The following is a 19,623-nucleotide window of genomic DNA, read 5'->3' on the forward strand; positions in this document are numbered from 1 at the left end:
CAGTTCTTCAGATTTTACATTATGTATGGGTGTATTTCCCACTTTTGGCTTTGGTCTATAATTTATATGTTTCATGCAAATTCTGTACCATCTCTTTATTTCCTGCATGCTGAACAACCCTCCACGTCCAGCCACTCTTACAATGAGGAGACTATGAATCACAGAATCACAGACTGGTTTGGGTTGGACGGGACCTTAACAACCAGCTAGTTCCAACCTCCCTGCCATGGGCAGGGACACCTTCCACTAGACCAGGTTGCTCAAAGCCTCATCCAGCCTGGCCTTGAACACTTCCAGGGATGGGGCATCCACAGCTTCTCTGGGCAACCTGTTCCAGTGCCTCCCCACCCTCCCCGTGAAGAACTTCTTCCTGATATCCAGTCTAAAACTCCCCACTTTCAATTTAAACCTGTTACCCCTTGTCCTGTCACTACAGGCCCTTGTAAAAAGTCCCCCCCCATCTTCCCTGTAGCCCCTTCAGGTACTGGAAGGCTGCAATAAGGTCTCTGCGGAGCCTTCTCTTCTCCAGTCTGAAGAAGTCCAACTCTCTCAAGGATGTGAAGCCAGGGAGGTAGAGATGCCTCACATGCAGTAAGGGGAAGGATGACTCTTCTGCAAGGAGTGTTCTCCTGTTTAGAGTGATACCAGGAAAGTGCATTTGAGGCCTGGAAGCAGTGTCCAACTTGCACTAGGACTTGGGTATGTAGCCACAGTGCAGTTCTCTTGGCTTCTGTGCTGGTGCATCGGAAAAGCGTATTACAGTGCCTGCATATTTTTCCTCATGGAGCTGCTAGAAAATTGGAGCTCTGTTCCTGGAAGGACAAGTGCCCTGGAAGACAAAGTGGATACTGCCCAGGCTCCCTGGAACATTTTCAGATCACTGTAAACAACCTGACATTACTTTGAATCAATGGCTTGTGATACATGAATTTTCAGAAGTTATGAACACCATAGGTAGGCTGAGGATGTGAACCTGATAACAAACCTGCAGAGATAATAATAGCAGTAATTCCTATTTTGCTTTGCGTTTACCTTCTTTTTAAAATTTATTTAAATAAAAGCAATCCCTTTCTCAGAGAAATCCAAATAATCAAGAGATCTGTCAAGACTTCTCAACTGGTTTTCTCTTTGAAGATAAATAGCGTGCTTTTATGTTCATACGCAGAATCTTCTGCTACGTAACTTCAGCCCATCAGAGACATTGACAGTCTCTGAAAAACAAGCAAAGGGGCAGGAGGCCAGCTTTTATCATTTGTAGCTAATACACTGTGTAATGTAGAGAGACTGGGGAGAACAATGCTGCATAGGAAGTCAGAAGTATTCCTTACAATTACCTGTCTTCAAAGGAAAGAAAGGCTTTGGCGGTATAAAAAAGTGATAGTGGTGCTGCAGTCATGCCATATTTGCTGCATCCGGTGTGATTTAGTTTCATTCAAGGATGGACTATGTTGGCGGCTTTCTAATTTACATTATGCCTCTGATCGTCTTTCTACAGTGTCTTTTGAGAAGAGCTTGGGGTTTTAGACAAATTGAATATTGTTCTGTCTTTCATGTAGATCATCCGTATCCAGTCATTGACATAGTTTTTTATAGCCCTTCTAAAATTTCATTTTATTTTTGGAGTATTGAACTACTTTGATTTGTTTGAGCCTATTCTTTTGCAGAGACACATTGTTTGAGAAATCACAAGTGCTCTGTGGCTTCACATAAACACTCAGGAAGGATCAGAGACTGGAAAAGTCGTAGTTGCCATAGGAGAATCTGAGCATGGAGCACAGCACTGCAGTGTGATGCAATGTATTACAGTGAATATCAGATTAAGTGAAAGAGTTACTTGCTGTTTAACATATTTCAAACCTGTGCCATGCTCATTACTTTGGGAAGGGATGAGAGGAGACAGGAGGTTACTGCACAACACAGCAGTGACAGCATGATCTGAGGAAAAGCATTTGCTATGCTCAGCCATGACAGATCAATGATTCTGCTGCTGCTGCTATCCTGGGCACAGAGCAACCTTTTGCTGCCTCTCACGACATGCAAGCTCTCTCGTGAGGGCCCCAGCTCCAAACTTCAAATTTCCAAATTTTCCATCTCTAAAGACAGGGAAATAGTAGCCTGAAGCCTGACCCCACTGAGGGTTTTTTCTTCTCTCATGGACAGCCCCAGACTGAGGAACACATAGACCCTGGGAAAAATCGCCTTTTTTTTCCCCATTCTTTTGCAACTTTCTGACAGTCAGTACCCCGTCACTCTCAATCTATGGCATATGATGCTCACATCCATTGTCACTTGCTTCTGGAGGCGACGTTGTTCCCCGCTGTAGAAGCAGTTGTCTGTGACAAGGACGGCAGGTACGCTGTCACACGTCTGGGAAGCTACTTCTATAGGTCCCATAGCGTGCTCTCTGTTATCAAGAAATAGTAGATAGCCTGGTTTAAAACAAAACCAAAACCAGACAAAACATTGTGGAGGCCCAGAAAGCTGCCCTGATGGGGCTTTCGTGGCCGGGCATGTGTGAGTTGGGTAGTTCAGGAGCAGTACATCTCTGTTCACATGGTGCTGCACCCATGTAAATCAGTCCAAGCAATTCCATGCCATCACACAGAGCTACCTCAGATGTCTCTGCACCTGAGGTAATCCCTACTTTAGATAATCTTCCAAGGAACAATAAGGAGTTATTGAGAGTAACTCATACACTAATCCCCAGAGCAGACCAACCCAGGAGTGTCACAACCCATTTTACAGAGGAGCAACAAGAACTTCAAAGCCCTACAGAAGGCTTTGGGAATGGCAGTGCCTAGTTTCGAGGCTCCCTGTTGCCTCTGACTCGGAGCAGGGATGCAGACCTGCAGCTGGCTTGGGGCAGGGACGGCTGCCAAAGCGTGGGAGTCAGACGCCTACACTGCCAGCCAGGACCTGTTAACATAGGGAATGTTCAACAGGGAACTGCATTTGAAGATCACAGTTGACAAGGTATTTCAGTTCTTTTATTCACTTTGTGCCCATGGCAATTTGTCCATAGCTTGAAGTTTGCCATTTGGTAATTTTTGCATATTAATGAGGACTAATTTTTGTCCTCTACACACTGTAACCACTCAATCTTTGCTATGTTACCACAGAAATACCGTCTCCAAAACGTAGTTAGTAGGGAGCCTCCAAAACACAAGGGATTCATAGTACAAAAGTATAGGATAGACTAATACTGACTAGTGAAACGCATTAAACATCTTTTGCCACAGTACAAAATTCAGCAGAAATTTTTCAAATGACCACTCATTTTTGGTATCTTTGATCCCATTGGAGTCATCCATGAAACTCCTGTTAACCAAACAAGAAGCACATAAGAAAAAGGTGTTTACGACTCACACTCCATTTATCTTCTAAAGTAAGTGATGCTCATACATGCTCGAGTCTACATGATCAGTAACTCAACAGGCAGGAGTATTTCTCTGAAGTAAGAAACAGTTTTTTTGAAAAAAACTCATGCTTTACTTTGTCTTACTTGGGTTTACAGTCAGGCAGAATATTTATTTTCTTCTAAAGAAGAATGAAAAGTGTTGTCAGACTAACGTTTTCCATTGGCAATATATATGTTCAGCTCACTGCTACAGAATGCCGGATGGTATGATTCCAAGTGACAGTTCGGCTGAGCCCTTTGCTGCAAACAATACACGGCGCGCTCAGAAGACTTTGCTGTAAAAAGGAAAAGAATATCTAGGCAGTTGCTCTGCAGGAGGACTCACTGCACCTTCTTTATCTCACTTCTACACCTGTGAGCTCTCTTCATTAGTTCATCCTCCTCTCTTCAGATACAAGCTATTATGAATTGTTAAAGAATATTGCATAATGTATTTTACTAACAAGAGGTTGCCCACTGATGGAAACTCACATTAGATGAGGCAATGCTATTTATCTGCCCTGACAGGTTTGTGAACTGTGAGCAGTTTTATTATGCACTTGATGTGGTTTTATCTTCCAGTAGCACATACAATTGCAGAAGATCACTCAACATTTTATTTTGATTGCAAAGTCTTTGGGCAGGCACCATCTCTTGTATAAGCAGAACCTAACGTAATAGGGGCCTGGTTTTGTCTGTGTCCTCTAGATACTTCTGGAATGCAAATTCTAAATATTATCAGTCCACAAGATTGAATTATTCCTGAGTTTTTCCACTGCATAAAGTTAGTATAATATTCTTGGTGCTGTGTCGGTTGTTTTACAGAATTAAACCTTTGTGCATTTACTGCAAAAGCACAAGGGAAAAATAAAAGCTACATGCCCAAGGAGAAACACACACACACACGTTCAGGTTTTTACCGAAGAACTACTCCTCTGCTGCCTGTCTCTGATGCCCATAGTCACTGAAACTTCTGCCACTGGCCAAACACAAAACGACTTCAGTCAGACCACCAGCCACCTCCAGCACTTCAATCCTACTGCCAGTTTCCACCTCTACATCCAACCAGTGCAAGTAAGACCCAGACCAGGTCCCCTTGTCACCTCGCTCTTTGGTGACCACTGTAGTAGTGTATCTAATTTGGGCAGACACGAGATGAGGAGCTGAACCGGCTGAGATCCCTGGCTCCAGAAAAGGGACGGGAATGAAATGTCCCAGTGGGAAACAGATGCCTACCCAGCTGCTGAAACAACCTACAGACCTGCACCAAAGGAGCATGTGTGGCATGTTCTGTGTGGTCTCCCCTAACTGCAGCAGTTATAAAATTACTGTGGTGCCTGTGACCGTTTCAGCTCTCTCTGAGGCACGGGAGGTGACTGTTGAGCTCTGAGCTGGCTGGCGCAGCCTGAGGGTGGAGGGTTCACCTGCCAAAATCAAGTCTTAGGTGCAACACATGACTGCCCCCATCCTACTTTTTTCAGCCCTGTTGGCTATGGAAAGCCTGCATCTCATCCACCCTGCATATATGTACCTTTGGCCCATGGGAGGGTCTGGTCACCTTAATGTAGGGGTGGAAAAAGCAATTAAAATCAGGTTTTGCCATCCGTGGCCACATGTACCACTGTTTGTTTTGTGCGTTTGGAAAGCTCAGCCCTGCATGTGCTCAGCTTTTAGTGCTTTAAAAGGTCTTCCAGCCATGTGAATCAAATTGTCATTGAATTCAGTCATTTCAAATCAGATCAAGTGTTAGGCTTCAAATGAAAATGTTAAATACAAAAATCGATGGAAGCATTTTCCTATTGCACTCTTGGGATTTTTTTAGAGACGGTTACAGATTTCAGTTAGCCGTGGTTAACTGCAGAGCCCAGGAGTTTCTTTCAATCTAGAGATGTGCCTTTGCTTACCTTCTGCACACACGCATGGCCGTTGCTTGTCTGGATGACATGCTATTGGGCTGGGCACACACCGCGTAAATGTGATGCCTGAGCATTCATCTGCAGCCCATGGCACGTACATGTTTTCTGCTACAGAGTCAGCAAATGGGCCTCACCAGCTGGGAAATTTCTGAAAACAAAGAACTTTCAGATTGCTACTGGGCTGTGTGTCTCTTACTAGAGACCAAACTACCCTTGAGTCATCCAATGAAGGCCCATCCCTGGGGAAAACCAGAGCAGAAGGACAATGAAGGAAGTTTTTATTTAGTGTAGCCTTAAGTCTGGCTAGATCGAGGGTTTTCTCTGTTGGCTTTAGGACTTCAAAAGTCTGGGCATCAGGAGTTGCAGAGTATTGGAGGCATCTGGCTCTGGGCTGTTCTGTCATTAAATTTGCTATAGGATTTTGCTGTTTTAAAACTGTCCTCTGCTGCCACACATAAGATCCTGCTAGATCCATCATCCATATCATGATTTTGAGCAGCTTTTACTTTGAGTATTCTTTGTGTCACAAAACACCCTGAAGCCCTAGCTCATCTCTTCCATCCTGAAATGCAGAGAGCTGGTGCCTGCAAAGGATGCAGGAGCAGAAAACAAATGGTGGATAGCAGAGGGGAGGATATAAGGCCTTTACCTGCTACAGCTGCAAGCCACCACTCAGTGTTGCACAGCATGTCACCAGCCCAAATCCGGTGTTTTGTAGACATGATGGGTGGGGTGGGAGTAGTAAAATGGAGGTTTTGATGCCTAGCTATTGACACAGCCCCATGTTGTACTTGTAAACTGGGGATTGTCTAGCAGCTCCTTGAGGGTGTTGGAGCAGGTACATCATTCACTTACAGGGTATTCTCTTAGGAACACGGTGTAAGTGGGAACTGCCACCATAATTATAAATATTACATGTCTGTCTGTGATTACTGTGGTGTTTAGTAGCTGAGGAGGTGGGGGATTCCAGCAGGACACACACTCTAAAGCAGTCTGTGCTGGTGAACTATTTCACCAGAACTCAATGGCCTTTGCAAGGATGTTTCTTTACTTCTAACCACACTGAGTCACTATTTTGGCACAGCAGAGGATAAAAACCAAGCCACAGAGTGTAACAAAGATTTTAACAGCAGGTAAGTATAGTTGTTAAAGTAAGTATTGGAGGCAGAAGGGAGTAAGTAAGTAAACTGCTGAAGGACAGGTTTTCTAAGACCTTTGCCGTGGTGAATATCTTGAGGAAACCTTTACAGGTTTTCTTCCTAGAGAATGCATTAGAGAAAACATACAACTGACCACCTTGGGTCAAACTAAAGGTCCATCTTCCCTTGTACCCTGTCCTCAGCAGCTCCATGAGCAGGTGTCTGGGACAAGAACGGGAGGCTGTGCATGGTACATCCTCTGAATACTCTCTGAGACTCAACATATTTCCATCTCAAAGCACTTCCTGATCTATGTGTGGTTTTCTATATTTATTAACCCTCTGTGGAGTTCTCTTCCATGTACCTATGTCATAAAGTAAACTTTTAGCTTCCACTACATCCTTTGGCAGCAAGTGCTACCAGTCTCCTGCCTCCTGTGCGAAGGGCATTTCTATTTGTTTTGAACCCAGAGCTACAGCACAGTCCTCACATCAGATGAGTTAATTCTACTTGGAAAAAATCCACAATAAAAGTGGTAATTATACCTGAGGGCAACAAGACCCAAAGAAAACTCAGGGCCGAATGTGGACAAGGCCAGCCTGTCCATGGTGGCACCGCACGGCAATATAGCACGGACACAAGCCCGCTGCACTGCTTCCAGTGTAGATGTGGTCAGAAAGGCCAACGGTGCAAGACAAGCCTGAGATTTGACAGTGTGAAATGCAGCAGAACAGTAAAGAATAGAAAAATGTAACTTTTAGCTAAACTAGAGATTAACAATTTCAGAACTTGAACTAACAGTAATTTTAATTGGAGATGCTCCTACTTAAAGCCAATTAATTCCAATTAATGCCAATATTGATTCTCTGCCTTTAGTCTGTTAGCTTTCCCATGTCCTGTTCTTCACTTTGAGGGTAGCAAACCACCAAGTCAAAATTAATTCAACCAATCAACAGTTCTGTGCCACGGGACTTTCTTAGTAGGGATCAGACAAGTAGAAGAAGCTGCCCTTAAAGTCAGTCCATGGATCGCATTATTTAGTGGTTTTAAGCCCTTGCTGTCTCAGATGGAGTTAACAGCTACACGCGGTCACCCAAAGGACCATTTGGATAACTGAAGCAAATGCTATTGTACAAAACCGCACTACCCATGTTCTGCTGAGCTTGCTGGTTGCCAATGCAGAACAGCTTTACTCATCTAAGCTCTAAACAGAATCACAGATTTGTGTAATCACAAATATTTCTAGAATTAGAGAAATTTGCAGAAATTAGAGAAAACAACTTTCTGCATCCTTTTACCCATGTGTGTTTTATTTGTGGTTGATCACCGTGCAGGAGTGGTAACAGAACAGTTAAATGTGTCGCTAGATGGTGTGTGAGGTAATGTGGAATGCTGAGCAGTTCAGGTTAGGTTGCGATGCTCACATTGCTTCTACTGGTCTCTAACACTGTCCGGGAATTCACAGGGTATATCTAGCACAGGAGAGATACATCACAATGTCCAGACATAGCTGCAGTACAAATAGGGAAGCTAATTGTAGTGTGTAAGCAATTGCTTATTTTAGTAAATATTTAATTAAAAATAAATTAAAACTTAAGAAAAGGATTTTTTTTAAAAAAGTTACAGTTCTTCTCGCCCCACCACACAGGGAAGGTTTCAGTCCCTCAGCCCCATACAGTGTTTATTCAGGACCTGCTACAAGGAAGCCTGTGACTGAGATGTGGAGCCTGTCAATGGGCAGTTGGAAGGAGGAGAAGGGCAGTTATGCCCTCACATGTATCTGTCATTGATGGAGGAAGTTTTTAGCCCCCACTGAGTGCATTCGCTCCTCATTTCCTGCATCAGACATTTCTCCCCGCAGAATTTTGCCAAGTAGCAGAGCCTCAACCTGTAGACTGCATCTGAGCTCAAGGCATGTATCTCCCAGCACAGAGTTTGTGGTGGGTCACAGGGAGTAGAGCAAAAACCTTAACCAATGAAAAAATGACAGCAAACTGTGTAGCACCAAGAGAAAAATAGTAAAAACGCCTCCATTCAACATCCCTAAAAACAGGTAGACAATGATCCCCACAGGAAACTGCTCCACAACATGGGGAAGTGTAACAAGGCAAAAATCCTGAGCAACACCACAGCAGCCCCTGTCACAGGTATACCAACTCACACTTCCCCCACAGGAGCTTTTTTACACTGCAGAGAACTCTGCAGCTTTATGCACATCGTTTCCTGACTGGGAGAGATGCTTACGGCTCGCAGGGGACCTATTTGTCCTGAACCAACTTTCCTCCCAATCAATTTCATTGGCATTATGGGACTGTGCCAGTGTAGCAGAAGAGAACAGGCTCTTTACCTTTTTTTGAAGCACATTGATCTCAACAAATTTACAGAATTAACCCACAGTACAAATCAATGGGTGAAACCCTCAAATACACATGCCTCTGTTGCAAAAGCAAGTGACAGGCAATTTCAGAGGGAGTACAATACTGTTTACAGTTAAAAAGGGTCCAGCAACGAAGACCTGTCTCTAGTCCAAGTCTAATCGGCTTTATTTAAGCATACACACCAGCCCTGGAACATAGCATCTCCTGTCACAACTGGTGTAACAAAAATGACAGCTTCGGTGGATCCTCTAATCTTTGTCTCGCGTATCAGACAGACATAAAGGGAATAGAGCCCTTCACCCAAACCCTCAGTAGTCTTTAAGAAAGAAAGTTAGCAGAAACAAAGGTAACTAAATTAGCCTGAAGGCTGTAGTCCAAAAAACAATCTACACTTCTGGCCGCCTTTGTTTTCTGGCAATACTGCGGTGTGAGTGCCAGTTTAGGCAATGTCACAGAAAATATGTGGGTGGGGAGAGATTTGCCCCTGAAGGAAAGAGAGCAGCAAACAGGACCATCAACCACGGTTGTGAAGTTTTACATTTTGGCTGGATACACAAAGACATCCTCAGCCAGAATGAGGCAGCAGATGTATTTATTTCCAGCCTCCCATGCCCCTGTGTGCTGTAGATGAGGGCTACTCCACCCAGCTCCTAAAAGTGCTGGGGTGCACTGGGATGCCAATGGCTCAGATCCACGTAGCTCCTTCTGAAGCAACTCACGAGCTTCCTGAACCTATACTTGGATCAGACAGTGAAACTGGATCTAAAATAATCCAATTACCTATGTCCATCTCGCTAGTACTCCAACGTTTAGTCATTATTCTGACTGAAAAATGCAGAGCAATACGAGTGTCAATCTTTGGAAATGTGTCCATGGGACTCTAGTTTTTTTGCTTTCCTCCTTTCTTGATAGCTTATAATACTCTCATATTATTACTCAAGCTTAGCATTTTAGTTAAAATGAGAGCAGTTTTCTGGTGAATCTGCAAAATTGATCTTGTATGTCTCTACTGGCAGCCACTCACAGTCAGACTTCATGCAGCCTAATGCTGGAAATGCACTTACCTAAATTAGATATCCCATCCCAGCAGACTGCACCGATAGCAGGGGCATATCAGTGCCGTCTGCGCCCTGGGAATCAGCTGGCTACTCCTTATCTTGAAGACGATTGAATTTATGGCATTTTTTATTCTAAGGCTCAACTCTAAAGATGCCAGATTTGTTTGACAGGTCAGCTCAAGAATAATGTGAAATCCCTGATGTTCTCAAATGGGTTTGAAGGTTCGCTGTAGCAAAGCTGCTCTACAAAGCTCATTCCTTATTACAGCCCTTACCTTTACACCTTCATTTTCCCAGCCACTTTGAAGGTAATGAAAATAAGGCAGCCACCAACCTAATCCATTCCATACACTGAATTATTTTGCAAGCTCAGCCAGCGCTGTATTGCCTGCAGGAACTTGCATCTTAAATAAATCTTTTCTTCTTAAAAAAACTATTAGCAGATTTGCATTTTTCCTTCAGAAATATAGAGGGAGCGGTGACCGGGGAAAAAAATATAACAAAGGAACCATTTCTGTTCCGCTAATTGCCTGCCTGGGTGGTGGAGGTAAAATCTGTTCCATTGCTCTTGCTCACCGTGATGCCACTGAGCGCCTGAGCCGACCTGTTACCCTGCACAGGGAGGGGTCAAGCGAGCTGCCACATGCCAGCTCCCTCTGCGGTGCCTTGGGGAAGGGGCAAACCCCTGGCCCCACAGGAGAACACTCACCCATTCGTGGCAAGAGCTGCTCTCCGAAGCCTCTGCAGTTAAAGCTGGGCTTGTTCAAAGGTGCCGGCACAACCCCAGCAGCTGGTGGCCCTTCCCCAGTGCCACAGCCCTGCCACCCAACCCAATGGCACACACTGAGCCGGGAAAAACTCCCTTCTCCCACAGCAGGTGCTTCTACCATTGGTTGTCTGCTGCAGCAATGTGGGTAAATACATTTGGGGTGGAGGAGGTGTTTCTTTGACTTTGCATTGCTGGAATTGTGAGCATTGGCTCCTGAAGTACAGAACTCCGTGTAGCGGGATGGAAAAGTAATCCCAAACCCACTTGTAACCCTCTTCTTGGGTTGGGGGGTGGAGGTGAAACACCAGCCACTACTGAGCCCCTAACATAGCAAAACGCCTTCATTTAGGTTTGTGTCCCACTGAATGAAGGCTTGGACAAGGCACAAAATAAACATACACTTAAATGTTTTGGTACAGAGGCAAGGAGTACCAAATGAGAGCATTCGTGATGGCTACTGGGAAGGGGTTGTGGTGACGGCTCTATATTGCCACCTAGGAATCTGTGTTCACACAGCAGCCGGCATCTTCAAAGTTCACCAGTTTATGTGCCAGCACATTGGATCTACACAAGGCACCAAGAGAAGCCCCACCAAGAAATAATCTCCAGTTTCACTCACGCAGGATGCAGAGAAGCTTCCTTGGCTCTGAAGGCCTTCCATGACCTCTGTGCTTGGTCATGATGAGTGTCAATTGGTAGTGAAGCTCAGTCGCAGGAGAGTGGGATCTGATGCTTTTTGTCTGCTGGCTGCTGCTTTGATTTCCCTGGAGAAGACTTGGAGGGTGTGTGCCAGGTCCAGGACTGCATTGTGCCCTCCCTGGCCAGCCACAGCAGGACAGGCAGAGGTGAAGTTTGCAGAAAGAGAATTAAAAAAAGAATGGTGTCAAATCAACACCAATACTCAGTAAAGACCAAAATTTGCAACTTCTGGGGAAAGGCACTGAAGTAGATAAAGCTGGGAAAAGTCTAAAGCTTGGATGGCAAATAAACTCCTGCAAAATCTTCTGTTGAAAAGCCAGTTCTGGCTGTCATTTTCATCTTTCACATCTTAAAAGAAAACATGATAAACCAGAGGGAACAAATTCCATGTGATACGTACACATGAAACCAAGACTGCTTTTTGGTAGCTAGCTACTGCTTAGTATCTTTCCTGAACTGTAGCATTGAATACTTAAAGCAACTGATTCTGTAAAAGACCTTTATAAGTATGCAAGTATACTCAATCACTGCTAATAGATTCTCCAAACAGAAAAAGTAACTGTGCTGGTTGTGTTGGGAGGCAGATCTGGATGCAGCATGATTAGCCCTGGTTTGATCAAGCCACTGCAACATTCAAGTGGATCAGAAGGGTTCGGCACCCAGAAGGCATGACCAGATATTACAGACCACTCTGCTTATGCTTAACTGTAATTAGTAAAGAACAAAACAGTTTTTGAAAATCCAACCCTGTCTCACGAATCCTTGAAATGTGCTGCTGGCTGGTCAGTGATGCTTCTTTGGAGAGGAGCTCTTCACAGACACCTGCTCTCCAACTCTCCTAAGTTAAGCAATTTCTTCCATGGTGCCAGGCAAATGCATCCCAGTCTCTTTTGTTGCAGAAAATACTGTAAATCCCAGGGCCAGGATTGTGTGACTGTACACTGTCAGCTGTGATGTGCTGTACGTGCATCAGCCTTCTGGTGTTCAATGCATATTCAGACCCAGTGGCCTGCCAGCCACTATGCTTGAGGAAATGCAGGGGTTTTTCCTGTGGAATTGTGATAAGGACATGTTTAGCCGATTTTCATGTTTGTTATAACACATGTTGTTGGACCTTTTCTGTGCCACTGATGGTTCACTCACTCAAAAAGGTGCATTGACAGAGGGAACCTCTCTGCCCTTCAGAGCCCAGGTCGGCTGGTGGTGTGATAATCAGAAAGTGTGATAATCCGCCTTTTACATTTTAACCAAGCATACATGGTTTAGAATTGGACAGATCCTAAGGACAAGTTTGCAGAGCATCTCTGCAGACTTAAAATTCACTTCAGAGAGTTAACACAATTCAAGATGCAAGAAGTTAGTGGTGATATACACAGCACCCTGTAGCGGTTTTTATTTGTTGATGATAATACTTACAGGAGGCAGCAAACCTCATGACCAGTTCCAGTTCATTATTCTCTCTCATTTGATCCCCTCCCATGACAGGTACGAAACAGCCTGTGACCTTACCTTCAGGTTGCTCAAAGCCTCATCCAACTTGGCCTTGAACGCTTCCAGGGATGGGGTATCCACAACTCCTTTATCATGTCCCCACGATAGGGGATGCTGTACACCCACTCAATGCCATGCTCTTTGGCCCAGGTGTCTATGAGGTTGTTTTGGAAATGAGTCCCATTGTCTAACTCAGTTCTGTAGCCTTAGCAGTCATTGCTGGTTTTCAGAGAAAACCTGAATTCTGTTAAAAAAATGTTGAAATCTGTCTTCTTTTGTCAGGAACAAAATCAATAGCACCTAATTAAAAAAAAATGGTGTAATTTTGAGAACAGAACTGGCATTGCTTTTATTTGATAAAGGACAAATTTATCAACACAATTAATGTGCCCAGAGCACAATTTCTTCTTACATCTCTCCAGTGAGAACAAATCACAGGACTACAAAAAATCAGATCCACTCATCTTACTCCCAGCCAGGTCATTCACTCTGCCTCTCTCCTTCATGTGTATCGCTCTTCCAGGGCCCAGAATTCAGGTGCATTCACTGCTGATTCACCACACACTTTGGCCCTGGGTTTCTGATGCTATTACTATTTCCTTCCAGGTAAGAACAGTGACAAACTGAAATTTGTTGGAGGGGGCTCCCCAGGGATGTGGGTGTAGGAGAGGGATATGAACTGAAACATTTTGATATTCTGCAAACTCTCCTATTTTCCCCATCCAGCCCAATCTCAGTACCTCCTCGAGCAGTGTTTTCATGCTCTCTACCCCAGCTTTCATCTCAGGCACAGTCTCTCTCCTGTTCCAACTCAATGTTTAGTATTAAAAAGTGTGACTGGCTTTCTTTAGTCTCCACCACTATAAAAATGAGTCTGGATCAACAGCAATAAAGATGGCAACCAACCCCTTTTCAGGTTTATATCCTTATTACTCAAAACGTGCTTACTGTGAAAAAATTCCCTGGTTTTACTTGTATAATAAATACCCTCACCGGCGTGCACGGCCAGATTTCGGTAGGGGCTGGCTTGCAGGGCAGGGGCCCTCACTCCAGCGTCTATCCTGCGCACAGCCCAGCGCCGCAGGATGCTGGTACGCAGCCCTGGCCCAGCTCCATGAGAAGCTGGTAGGCAGCCATGGCCGAGCTATATCGGGAGCTGGGAAGCAGGGAGCCGGTGTGCAGAAACATACCCAAAGGTGGCGAGAAGCAATCTGGACACGCAAGATCCCACTGGTCTCTCCCCTCCCTGCCTTTCTAGAAAGAAAATTTAAAAAAGACTAACGTGGCAGAAGCCTCTGTGGCAAGTCCTCCACCACTGGCAGAGGTTTTCAGGCTGGACCCTGGAAACAAGATTTGGGAAATACAGCGGGAACAAGGGAAGAGAAAGGAGGGCCTGTGCATGCTCACCAATTCCTGACAGGTGCGAGGTTGAAGTGAAAAGCATCCTGATGAGCTCCAACGAGCTACCGAGGCATTAGCACAGCAGCTAATTGAGAGGCAGGGTTGATTGCCTGCACTGTTCTTAAAAGAGGCTTCAGGTTAAAAAAAAAAACCACCACACAGAAGAAACCTCAAAGCGGTACATGAAATTGTATGGGACACTGGCAGAGAGGGCAAGGAGATGGGAATTTGTGGTGTTAAACCTTAACCACAACAAGCAGCAAGATGTTCAACTGTTAATTTAGAGCCCAGAGCCGAAGGGCTTGCACCTTTCTGCCTGCTGAAGCCTTTGCCTGCTGAAGCCTTTGCCTGCAGCCAACAGACGTAATCAAATAATGAGAGGCTGTTAAGCACTGACAATAAACTACCCCCAGGCATACACAGGGCTGTGGAGTGTTGCTTAATAAACTGTGAAATTTCCTTCACTCTCACCTGGTTTTTTGTAGGTTGCTGTTCATTTTCCTTCTGGAAGGGATGGTAAATGCAGGATCAGTTTGTCAGTGATGTATGCAAATTTTTAACTTATTCTTGGAAATTTTAACCCTCCCTGCTTCCAAATAATCTGGCTTCTCTTTAATTTCTTAGAGAAAAGAATATATTTTAGAAAAGATAGCCAGTCTGGCTTTTGTTTTCCTGTTGCATGTGTACTCGCGTGCGTGCGTGCATGTGAGTGCGTAGAGAGCAGTGTTAGAGCAGGTGTTACTCGACGATGTGCTGACACTGAAATTAATCTCAAAGCAGCCATTGTGCATCAGGTTCGTTCGTTATCCTGGAACAAGGACAGTTTCTTTCTCTAAACTGTCCTGAAGGCACATTTGTGTGGGGCTCTAAGATGAACTCTGCAATAATCACCCGCCCCGGTGTCTGGCACAACCCAGTTTCAGCCACAGGGACATTACATGCCTTTCATCCAAAGCAAACAGGCAAAAATTAATGCTTAAGTCATCTCCTAGGGTTGCCATGTGACATAGCTGCTAATACAAATACTTAACGTTGTAAAATAAAAATCAATATTAAGTCCTTCAATAATGCAATGAGTTTATAACTATCAATAATGAGCAACATCTTATTTTTATTCATTCTGAAGTTATACTAGTTAACACTAAATTGTCTTAAATACGTAACCAAAGAAATCACTCCTGAGAACCACAGAAACTTCAAGCTGTACAGAGGACTCAGCCACTTCAGATTCCCGTGTTCCTTTGTCCGTCCTCGGTCCCTCCATCCACGACTATTTATAGCATGCGGTCACATGTTGAGGAAACTTGGACGGTATAAAGGCACAAGAATAACTATAAATGAACCAAAATGAGCATCCCCGGAGTGGCAACAATAAGAAAACCAGAAGGCTTTTGGAAAGCAGTGCATTTTATTCCCACATCTCATTCTGCAGTCTTCCGCTGATGCTATTAAAATACCTCAGCACGAGGCAGTATTTTCATTTTATTGTGCGACAGTCTCTGTTACTGAAAAAGTGGATTGCATTTGCCAAATCCCCGTTTTAATTTAGGGAACTTACAGGTATAAACAGGATACAGTGTAATCACATTCCTACTATACATGCAAATGTACAACATCGTAACAACAGTGTTTTTAAACAGTTAAAACTGTTCAAGTTTCCGCAAGTTTCTACTAATACTTCAACAACAGTAAGCAGTGAAACACTGAACTCCCTCAGGAAAAGGTCCTGCAACAAGAGTCCAGGGGAAGAGTTTTCTACAGCACGTGCCAAACACAGAACGTACGCTACGGGAGCTAAGGCTGGCATCCAGGTGGTAGAAAGATCCACGTTTCTTGCGGACAGAAGACACTGAGCACAGAGGGGACAGATAGGAAATGTGGGTTTCTCTTCAGCCATCTGGATGTTTACAACGCTGTTCAATATCGTAAAGAGCTCGGTAATACAGCAACTATAAGTCATAGGCACAAACTTCTTCAGCCTACGATGCCTTTGTAAAACTAACAAAACCCCTATTATATTAGCCTATAAACAATAAATAGTGCTTCTATTGAATAAGATGCCATATGGAGCTTGAACGGAAAGTAAACGTATTTTGGCACACAGCCAGCATCTCTGGCCTCTTAAACACAACAAATGTGATGCACAGACCTCCACGCCTTGTCCCCCAGCTCGGCAGCAACAGGCTTTTAGCCTGAATGTCTTCATAGCCGTCTCTTTCCGAATTCACGGGTGACACCAGGTCACCCAACTTCTGCCCTCACTCAAAAACCATACTGCCGCGCCCAGTGTTTCTGCCTGCATTTAATGACAAGAATCTAAAACTCCCCCAGAGATGAGGTTTGCAAATATTCCCTGCTGGGTGAATTGCTCATTTCAGATTTCAGTGCTGCACGCGCTGTGAGGCTAACGCTGCCCGCTTGGCTCAAGAAGGCATTGGGCTAGGCACTGCTGAATTAGGGCTGTGGGAATAAGTCGTTTTTCAGTTCAGTGGCTTAATAAATAAAATAATAATAATAGGAATAAAAACAACAACAAGAACAACAACAGAAAACTTGGTTCATTTTTTCAGGAGATGGTTAACAACTTGTTTCAGGCCATGGTCAAGATGGCCCGATGGCTGGGGCACCCCTTTGGGATGAGGAAGACTCTAGAGTCAAATCTCTTCTCTGCCTGGTCCTGAGCAAAGGTTTGACCAAAGGACCCCCACATCCCAAAAGAGTATTCCCCAGGCTAAGAAATGCTCGTTTCCCCAGTCTTTCCTGTTAAATGCATACGGTACAAAACAATAGCAGGTTCGGTAAAGGACCCACAGGAGTGCTGGGACAGCCAGTCTGGAAAGGCAGCGCTGCCCCTTGCAGCCCATGGGGACGGTCTGGCCACAGGGGAGCAGCTTCCACCAAAGCCATGGGCATCTCGAGCATTCTGGCCCCCGAGCGCTCGGCTGTGGGATCTGCCAGAGCACACTGCAGCTCCTGCCGCCCTGCTCACGCTTTCTCCCACCGGACAGCCCAGCGCGGGGACAGCGAGGGCCGATATGCACAAAGCCATGTCACAGCACATGGCCAGGATACAGCAAAACTGTCCTGCGAGGGCACTCCCAGGAACCACAGCTGAGGTGGTGTCCCCAGTTCTCCTGTCAGCCTGTACTTCTGAGGGAGGATACCTAGCTTCCAGGCCAGGCTCTGATTCACTCAAATGTAGGGTTCGAGGAGGGGATGGCACAAGGCACGCGCTTTCTCCCTATTATTTATTTTTTTATAACTCTCCCAAATCAAATCAGTAAAGTCCAACATTTCCAATCCCTTTTATTTGGGTCAAACTAATATTCCCAGTGCTACATGTAGTTAAAGCTCATAGAAAAACATCCTTTTTTTGCTGACCACAGCTTCTCCAAAGTTCAGATCTGGTTCTGCTCTCATGTATGCCACAACAAAAGTATTCCTACTGAAGACACCAACCACTCAATGTAATCCAGGTCCAAGGCCCAGCCTGGCCACAGAATTGGGGGGAGTTTCAATTCTCCAGTTAAGAGGGTGATCTTACACCAACATAATTGAATTGGCACAACCTCTAGCTCTGTTGTAATTGTGTTGACACAGAGGAGCACATAAAAGTAGAGTTAATAGGATCTTAAATAGTGCAGGAATATATTTATATTGAGTGCCTATAATTGGATGGATACAGATACGGAAGCACATCAACAGAGCCTCCGAATGGTGTTAAAATCACAAGGCTCCAGACACAAGCTAAGCTAGAGGCCACCGCCGTGTCACTGGCACTGCTGACTGGCTTAATGGTGCTGGTGTTCCCCACGGCCCCGGCTGCCAGGCACACACCCTGTGACTTGCTGTCACCCAACTGTGTCCACAGCAGAGGACTCGGCACCTTTAGCTGTGGTGGGTCTAAACTGATGTACTGAAAGCAGCTGAAAGCAAGCCCAAAGCATGAGCAAACTCTGACCTTTTGCTTTTTGACGATGAGGTAAAGTCATCCTACATGATTTGGATTTGTCAGCATTGATGTGGAAATGAACGCTCTGCCTTTCCCCCGGTACGGAGAACAAGGTGTCTGTCCACAAGCAATAGGCTTTTCAAACCTGCTTTTTAAGGGTTTGGTAGCTCCTCATTTTCTATCAAATAATCCTTCTTTATATAATTAGCACCCCTCACCAACCTCCATACTCCAAGATAGGCATCCTTCAGCGAGCTCCTCTTCACCTCCTGTGTGCCAGGGGCTTTTCCCTGGACTGCCGGTCCCGTGGCAGGCTTCTCAGCGCCGTCCCTCTCTTCCTCTCCGCTCTGGCTGTCCCCCGTGGCTGATCCTTCCACTGCTGCTTCCTCAGCCCCCTTCTCCCGGGAAATCGCCTCCATCGCAAAGAGCGCTTGGTCCCCAGCCTGCCTTTTCCCCTCCTCTTCTCTAGCTTCTTTCTCCAGGTCCTCGTAATTGCTCTGCCGTCTGGTCTCAATGTACTTGGCTACGCAGTAAATGACAGACCCCAGGGTGTTGACCACAACACCGGCTATAAATAACTTTGTGGGCTCCACGTCATTGAATGCCACCATGCCCACCGTGATGGTCGCTATGCTCTTCACCACCCCTACGAAGCTGGTGGTCACAGCCGAGTTAATGTAAGTGCAGTGCAGGGTGGTAAAGTTCATGGCACAGCTAATCAGGACACAAGCGATGAAGATACATACCATGGCAGGGTCCTTCCACCCTGGGAATGACCAGACGTTGATGGAATCCATGCTAGCAAAGGAGCAGATGATGAGGAAAGGGGTGGCCGAAACAGCAATGGCGTACTGAGCCGTCAGGGGTCCGTATTCACTATCTACACTGGTCTTCTGAATGAGCACCAGGTAGGCAGCGTGTATCAGCACGGCCAGCACGCCTGTCACATAGCCCATAGCGTCCCCGGTCAGGTCTCCAGCTCCTGTCGGGAGAGTCACAGAAAGAAACAACCACGGCGTTTGCACATGAGACAGCAGGAGAGCACCCTTCTGGGCTGGGGGCGATATTTAGGAAATAGGCACCAGCGTCCTTTCTGTAACTCCCAAGATTTGTCATGCTTTTCCCAAGGCTGGACACACTTCTCTCCCAGCAGATGTACCTTTTTGTGTCTGTGTGCTCCAAACCCATTGAATGTCACCCACTCTCCCCCTAAACCCCGCAGCCAAAACCAGCCTGGGTTCTCCCTTTCGTGAAGACGCTCGGGGAGGTTCGCAGCTGAAATCGCGCGTACGCGCAGCAACCCCGGCATCCTCTTGCCAGTGCGGGCACAGGTCAGCTCTGCCTGGCCGGGCTGCCTGCCCTCCAGCCCCCCAGGCCTCCCCCTTCTGTCCCCCTGCTCCCCCCAGCACGGCCGGGCTGCGTG

General features: G+C 45.6%; 1 protein-coding gene across 1 annotated transcript; it reads right to left on the reverse strand.

Annotated features, from left to right (window-relative positions):
- Window positions 1-18,352: 18,352 nt before the first annotated feature.
- On the reverse strand, window positions 18,353-19,509 carry SLC35D3 (solute carrier family 35, member D3). The gene is made up of 2 exons (XM_010150320.1): window positions 19,434-19,509; window positions 18,353-19,182 (listed from the first exon to the last, which is right to left on the reverse strand). The coding sequence occupies exons 1-2, from the start codon at window positions 19,507-19,509 to the stop codon at window positions 18,353-18,355; spliced, it is 906 nt and encodes a 301-aa protein (XP_010148622.1).
- Window positions 19,510-19,623: the final 114 nt, after the last annotated feature.

This window comes from Eurypyga helias, unplaced genomic scaffold, assembly GCF_000690775.1.
Source record: "Eurypyga helias isolate BGI_N326 unplaced genomic scaffold, ASM69077v1 scaffold34944, whole genome shotgun sequence".
NCBI lineage: Eukaryota > Metazoa > Chordata > Aves > Eurypygiformes > Eurypygidae > Eurypyga > Eurypyga helias.